Source organism: Lactuca sativa, chromosome 8 (assembly GCF_002870075.4).
Source record: "Lactuca sativa cultivar Salinas chromosome 8, Lsat_Salinas_v11, whole genome shotgun sequence".
NCBI lineage: Eukaryota > Viridiplantae > Streptophyta > Magnoliopsida > Asterales > Asteraceae > Lactuca > Lactuca sativa.
Window position 1 is genome coordinate 284,903,073 of NC_056630.2, and position 8,392 is coordinate 284,911,464.

General features: G+C 39.0%; 1 protein-coding gene across 1 annotated transcript; it reads left to right on the plus strand.

Annotated features, from left to right (window-relative positions):
* The first annotated feature begins 6,823 nt into the window (after positions 1-6,823).
* On the plus strand, positions 6,824-7,345 carry LOC128127998 (secreted RxLR effector protein 161-like). The gene has a single exon (XM_052766750.1). The coding sequence runs from the start codon at positions 6,824-6,826 to the stop codon at positions 7,343-7,345; it is 522 nt and encodes a 173-aa protein (XP_052622710.1).
* Positions 7,346-8,392: the final 1,047 nt, after the last annotated feature.

The window sequence follows — 8,392 nt, forward strand, 5'->3', positions numbered from 1 at the left end:
AGAACATGACCCATCGGTCTGTTATGATAGTCGAAGTAAAGACCTTTATCTTAGGTTAACTCAATTCTAGAAGGAGAAGGAGCCTCCAATAGAAATCGGATTTAGAAGGAAATGCACGTGCATTATTAAGAACCGTCAGCAGTCAAGAAGTCCAAGAGTATGAAACTCATTTAAAAATACATAAGATTTACGATTAATACCTATAATGAAAAGTAGTGTGTTGACCCATTATGCAAGCCCTGTTTTGTTGATGATTCTGGGACACAGCCATCCTAAAGGAGAGAGAACTGTAATTCCCCCAAGATATAGAGAGATGATTAAAGAATAATAGGATAATTATTATTCATGGAGAAAAATAGGTGTTTTCCATAGAAGATTAGTTTGGTAAAATAATCTAAATAAAATTATAACAGAGAACATGAGTGTTGGGTATTATGTGTTGCGTCATGGGCCATTCTTTTGTATATCCGGTTTGGGCCTGTCCAACCGTGATTATAAATTAGGGTTATGTTATATATATTTTGCATGCATGTATGCCTTAGAGACAGTAGTCATTTATTATCTCTGTTGCATTGTAACTCTAAACACCTCTACAGTCGAAGTTCTTAATCGAGCTCTTCTGAGGTGTTAAAGTTAATCATTCGACGTCAGTTAAACCATTCTTGTGTTCATCAATTCTTTATTTTTATTTTTCGGGTTGAATCTAACGATCTATAAGAAGTTTTTATTCCAACAATTGGTATCAGAGCAAGAGACTGTGTTACTCATATTCATTCCTTCTGTATGAAGAGTTCATTAGGGTTTTCGCTTTTATCAAATATAAATAGGTCGACTTCTTCCTATCGACGGTAACTATAGTGTTTGATAAAACCCTAATCTCAAGTTTACAAGTCTGATTCTAGCAGATCCAGAGAACAAGCTCATCATGTCACACGAAGACTCTCAAAGCAATACCATCAGCATCTCGAATAGCATTGGATCATCCACAAGAGTTCCCATTCATTACACTCAAGACTATGAAGTGTGGGCGCATCACTTTGAAGATTACGTGGTTGGATCTGAAGATAATGGTTATCTCATCTGGGAGGCTATCACAATTAGTCCGTTCATTCATTCTCGAACAAACAGGACGGTGAAGACTCAAAAGGAGTACAATCAACTTTTGATGGACATAGAGAAGATTCCACAAGATGAAAAAGAAAAGCGGCTATGTAATCTCAAAGCCTTGAGGATGATCAGATTTACCCTACAAGCCAATACCTTCCGTCTGGTTAGTTCATGCACGACTGCGAAAGAAATATGGGACAAACTGAAAGAATTGTATTCAACCGACGAAGATCTAGATCACTCAATACAAACCTTGTTACTCTCTGAGTTCGGTACTTTTGCTCAAAAACCTGAGGAGACTCTTCTTTAGACGTTTGATTGCTAAAATCATCTGCTCAGCAAGATGATGAAGCATGGTATTGAAAGGAAGGAGATTGAACAGAAAGTCACATTTATGAATGGCCTGAGACTTGAGTGGATGGTAGTGGTCTCAACTGTAAACGCTCATGAATAATTCAAATCTTACTCGCTGGCAAAACTGATGGGCATCTTAAAATCCCATGAAAGCACAGTAAGAAGAGAAGCGAAGGTTGTGTCTGGTATGGGCTCTTTAGCCCTTGTCTCAAAAGGGAAGAATGTGGCGAAAGAAGAAGAAGACTCAGATATGTCTAAGTGTGACCTTACAGGTGAAGAATATGCAATGATGGTATCCAACCCTAAGAAGTTTGCAAGAAAGAAATTCCCTGCCAATAAGAACCAAAACTGGCAAGGGAGTTATAGTTCCGAGAAGGTGAAAAAAGAATCGAAGAACGCCTCTCAAAAGGACGATGATAAGAAGGAAAGCAAGCTAGTACGAGATTCTAGATACGATTGCAATTATTGTCACGGCAAGAACCACTTTTCCAAAGATTGCATGTTACGAAAGATGGCTGAGAAAAGGTATAGTGAAGATGATGAGGCTTATCATACACGAAAGCTAGAAGATCTAAAGAAAAAGAAGGCAGCTAATAGTTCAATGAATGCCTTGATTGTGCAGGAGAAGGTGGTCGATGATGAGTTTGGAGGCGTCGAAGTCTGGACAACCGACTCTGAGGATGAAGAAGTGAGGAAGCCCAATCATGGCAGAGAATATGTGGCAAGAGAGGGAGTTAACAGTTCGGCTGGTAGGTGCTTGATGGTGACTGCAGGAGTACCAAAAGAAGACGAGCGTAAGGAGTTGTACTTGAAGGAGGACAAGTGTTTTGCAGCAAAGCCCATGAGTGAAAGGATCAACGACTGCGATCGGTTGATCAAAAAGGTACAATCCATCCTTGAATCTCTTAAAGTTCCCGTCACAAATTATGAAGAAGAATTAAGCGAACTTAAATTTAAATTTACTAATCTAAGTAGTAGTCTCATGCAAAATCGCTTAACGAACTCTAACCTAACTTACCAACTCAGCAGGGAGTCATCAAAGAGTGAGGAGAGACGCATGTGGATTGAGCTGAAGGAGACAGAGTTAACTAGGGCTAGGGATGAGATTATTTATTTACAGCGAGACAATTTAAAGTTTTTGAAACAAAGAAACATTTTTTGCTTGGTTGCTAAAAGTTTATATACTAATATTACTCAATTGCATTTAGATTGTGAAATAGGGAAAAAGATTCATAAGATGATCTTACCCTTCCTTGAGTTTAAGGAGGATGAGGTAACTGCTGAATGTGAATCCATAATGTCCTCAGAAGAGAGTCAAGAGACCTCCATCACTTATAAAATTGGTCTGGACAAAATTGAAACTTTCATTGACTCTAAGGAACACAAATGCATGCTTAAAAAGCTCTTAGATGAAAATGATAGGTTGCAAAATTAAGATTGAGACCATAAAATCATTTGACTCCTCAAACGCCAAATTAATGATTGAACATAAAATTAATGTAGAAAGTACGTCTGAATTTGATGAGGAAAGTGAGATGAGTGAAATTTCAGTGGAAGATGTAGTTGATTGCTCTGAGTTTTTGAAGAGCGAAACCAAGAAACCCCTTATATCTGAGAACTTGTTTGAATATGCTCGCTTGTCAATGGATAAGTCAATGAAACTCAAAGAGAAGGCAGTGGTTTACCAGAAAGTTCAAACCGTGCCAAATCAGGTTTATACTGTTATGGGGCTCACTAAAAAACAAACAGTAGAACTTAAAATCCTAGTTTACAAAGACAATGTTGAATGGTGTGATGGTTATTTCTGTTCCGCTCCTATTGATAATGCAGACGAGATCATCGGCTTATCAGAGCAAAACTCATGGAGGGTAAAGGGTAGATATGTTGTTGAACCCATCAACAAACCCTCAAGCTTTGACAAACCAAAATCAAGTGGGACAAAAGAGATACCAGAAGAGTCGAAGAACACACCCAATGTATCCTCCAATACAACCGAAGCTCAAAAGGAGATGCCAAAATCAAGCTATTCGTAAATCTCAAAAGCAGCTAGTTGAACAAAAACACCAAAGAAATTAGAGATACATGAAGAATCTGAATGAGAGAAAAAGGTTTTGGCAATCTCAAAATCCTAACCATGTTCCCTTAAAGAAAGAAACAAATAACAAACCAGAGATCAAAAGAAAGAAAAATTTCAGTCCCAGCTCTTACTATTCCAGAGCGCAAAACCGAACATCCACCCTCTGTTCCAACTCCAAAGGACAGAACCGAACATCCAGTCTCGGTTTCAACAACAGAGTTTAGAACCGAACATCATGCTTCGGTCCCAACACCATGAATGAGAACCGAAGGTCAAGTTTCGGTTCTTCCCAACAAAAGCCTCACTCAACAAAGGATGTTAAAGGGAAGGGAAAGCTTGAGTCAAATGCAGATATCAATAATAAGAACAAGGTAGCTAACCCTAGGGATCAAAAGAATATTCCAACTGACAAAACACCATCTGGTACACTGCAATTTAAACAAGATAAAAATAAAATAAAAGTGTACACCATCAAAAGAAAAGACGAAACCACACTAATAAAAATAACTTATCTTGTTGATATTTCTGTTTCTGTTCCTTTTTCTGTGAAAAACTCACCATGGCCCAAGAGACTTTAGGTTCCTAAATCTGCTTAACTTTGCAGGTTATAAGTGACAAGAAATTCGATGATGAATGGTACATAGATAGTGGCTGCTCACGTCACATGACAGGGAGAAAGGAAGAGCTAAGGGATTTTCAGTCCCTTAAGGATGGTGGATGTGTGAAGTATGGCAACAACTCTTATGGAAAAATCAAAGGATATGGGATGATAACCAACGGAGAGTTCACAATTCGAAAAGTAGCGTATGTGGACGAATTGCAGCACAATCTCATAAGTGTATCTCAATTGGTTGTGGGTACCGAACTGAAAGTCTCATTCGATGATGAAGGATCAAAAATTATCGAAAAGCAATCCAAAAGTGTCTTGTTAAAGTCTGAAAGAAAAGGAGAAATGTACCCCATAAACCTCAGTCTAATTAAAGGAAAACCAGCTATTCGCCAGCTGTCCAAGGCGAATTCTTCCAGTTCTCAAGTTTGATAATGAACACCTGTGTGCAGCATGCGAGATGGGTAAACAAAGCCGAAAGAGCCATCCTACATGTATCAATACCAAGATTGTGGAAGCTCTCGAACTTCTGCATATTGACTTATGTGGACCTTTGGCTATTGAAAGCATCGGTGGTAGTAAGTTCATTCTTGTTATAGTAGATGATTTTTCACGCTTCACCTGGGTATTCTTTCTTAAACAGAAGTTAGAGGAGACTCCCAAGTTGAAAGCTTTCATCAAGCAAGTCGAACTTCAACTGCGAAAGGTGGTGAGAAACATTCGAAGCGATAACGGGCTTGAATTCAAGAATAAAGAGTTCGAAGACTTTCTGGCTGAAAAGGGAACTTCTCACAACTTCTCGGCTCCCTATACCCCACAACAGAATGAAATGGTTGAAAGAAGAAACCGTTCCTTGTGTGAAGCAGCCTGAACAATGTTGAGCTTCGCTTCACTCCCATTATACTTCTGGGCTGATGTCGTTGCTTCTGCATGCTATCTCAGAACCAATCCTTACTTAGCAAGCGATTCGCCATCACTCCGTATGAAATTCTGAACAACAGGAAGCCCAATGTTAAGTTTTTCCACGAGTTCGGTTCCAGATGCTTCATTTTTAACTCTAAAGAGAACCGAAACAAATTTAATGTCAAGGCTGACGAAGGAATCTTTCTTGGCTATTCACTAACTTCAAAAGCTTACAGGATTTTGAATAAACATTCCAAATGGATTGAAGAAACCTACTATGTAACGTTTGATGAAAACTATATGAAGAAAGTCCAAACAAACGAGAGTATCACAGGCGAAATATTTCCAAAATCAGGTCAAGTCTTAGTTCCAATTTCCAACTTATTTGAAGAGTATATAAGGTTGTTCGACGAACCAGAAAAGGCCATACTCTCAGTGGCGAAAGCAGAAGACAACAAAATCGACCATCTGAAGAAGATCATCGATGAAGCTGCAAAAGATATGGAAAATGATCCGTCTAAACCAGTTGAAAGTCAACCCTCAGCAGATCCTCCAAACAATAGCTCAATGTTCAAGGGGAAGGGTCCAACTGTCACCAACACAGCCAAACTTCCAATCGAGGGGGAGCATCCAATTCCAACTCATGATGCTCCAGTCGATGGAGAGAAACCAGCTCCAACTGCAAGAGAGCATCCCACTCCAACAGAGGGAGAGACTCCTGAACCTGACGTAGGATACGCTTCGCCATTTGAGGGGGAGAATGCAAATACAAATGACGAAGACAATCAATCGGAATTTGAAGAAGAGATTAATGCAGAGTTGGATCCTGTTTATGACCCGAAGTACCTTCCTTTGAAAAAATGGACTAAGGATCATCCCAAAACACATATAATTGGTGAATCATCTGAGCGGGTTCTCACACGCTCTCAATTGAAAGCGAATCAAACTGCATTATTCTCTCACATTGAATTATGCATGTTTAATTCATTTGTCTCTAAAATCGAACCAAAGACGGTCAACATTGCACTTGATCACGCAGATTAGGTAGAGGCAATGCAAGATGAACTCCATGAGTTTGAATGTAATCGAGTTTGGAGACTAATTCCCAAAGGATGCTTTTGTGGTCGGTTTGAAGTGGGTCTTTAGGAACAAGATGGATAAAGAGGGGAATGTCATTCGGAATAAGGCTCGACTGGTGGTAAAGGGATATTGCCAAGAAGAAGGAATAAACTATAAGGAGACCTTCGCTCTTGTAGCAAGATTGGAATCGTTTGGAATCTTTCTAGCATATGTTGCTCATAAAAACATCGAAGTTTTCCAAGTGGATGTGAAATGTGCCTTCCTAAATGGAGAACTAGAAGAAACGGTGTATGTTGAGCAACCACCCGGGTTCGTGAATGAGAAATACCTTGATCATTTTTATGTGTTGGATAAAGTTGTGTATGGACTGAAGAAAGCACCAAGAGCCTGGTATGAAACATTAACTCGCTTTCTAAAAATGTCTAAATTCAAGCATGGTTCGGTTGACCCAACCTTCTTTCGCAAAAAAGAAGGCGAACATCTAATGATAGTTCAGATTTATGTCGATGATATCATCTTTGGCTCCACGAATCCTAGCTTAACAGCTGAATTCAGGAAGCTGATGGAGACTAAATTTGAAATGAGCGCAATGGATCCAATTAACTTTTTTTCTTGGGTTGAATATAAGACAGGGACCAGAAGGTATTTTTATTAACCAGGAGGCCTACACGAAGAATCTATTGGCAAAGTTTAGTATGACGGGAGACTCGAAGGTGAAGGTTCCCATGGCGTTTGGTACTAAGTTAACACCATCTCTGGAAAAGCCTGTTGTTGACGTGACTCTCTATCGTCAAATGATAGGATATATCATGTATCTAACTGCTAGTAGACCAGAGATTATGTTTTCTGTCTGTTATTGTTCCAGGTTTCAAGCTAATCCTAGAGAACCTCACATGGTGGCAGTGAAGAGTGTTTTTCGCTATTTGAAGCGAACCTCGTCACTCAGTCTCTGGTATCCAGCAAAATCCGGGTTCTTTGTTCAAGCCTTTTTTGATGCTGATCTGGGTGGATGTTGTCTAGATAGAAAGAGCACAACTGGAGGATGTCAGTTCCTTGATGGTAAACTTGTTAGCTGGCAGTCCAAGAAGCAAACATGTGTGTCTCTCTCAACAACCGAAGCTGAGTACATAATTGTTGCTTCATGTACCTCACAAGTAGTCTGGATACAAAGTCAACTTAAAGACTATGGGCTGAGTATGAAGAAGATGTTGGATTAATGTCTAAGTCCATAACTATATTTGGTATGTATTTGACCCGACCCGGCATGGTCCACTTGGATAGACTAAATGAGAGAAATAAGACACTTATGGTTATTAATATATTATAAGTTCTAATATATTAATAATAAGAATAATAATATTTAATTAGTATTGATCAAGAATTAATTATGTGATCAAAAGAAGACTAATTAAATATATGGGTTGATTGTGTAAATCATCCATAACTTATATAATGGGCCAAAGCTCCATGGATAATCAAGTTGGGTTAAACCCATAGGATGCTCCATGGAGGTTACATAACCCATGGGTCATGGAAATGAAAGGTCATGACAATTAGGGTTTACATGGTGTAACCCTAATTGTAACACACTATATAAGCATCATATTATTCACCAAAATCGGCCACTAGTGTGTGTAAAAGAAGGGCTAGCCGATTTCATGAAGTGTGGATTTCTCTCTAAGTTATTATAAGAGCATTTGATGTTGTGTGAGCCATTTGAGGTGTCACATTTGAGGCACTAGGCACTCAAGCCCCATGGAGTCAAGCTACACTACAAGAGGTATGTATTCTATCTATATTATTACCCAAGTATCTATGATTGTATGCTAGATAGGGTAATACCTTGGAATATTAGTATTTGCATGTATATTAGAGAAAACATAGATCCAAGGTATTTAGGGTTGCATGTACACCATAGGAGACTTAGAATGCTCAAAACCCAACAGAAGATTCCTCTTTATTGTGATTCTAAAAGCGCGATAAGGATTTGCCATAATCCAGTGCAGCACTCAAAGACAAAGCATATTGCACTTAGGTACCATTTCATCAAGGACCATGTTGAAGATGAAAACGTGTAAGTCCATTTTGTTAGGTCCTCAGATCAACTTGCTGACATTTTCACTAAAGCATTACCAGAAGCAAGCTTCAACAAAATTTTGCAAGGTTTGAGAATGATGGAAGCAGTGTCGATACCGAATCCTCAAACCTCTCTCTGAAAAATTAGGCAAGCGAAATAGAGCGAACGCTCGGTCTATTTCGGTTCC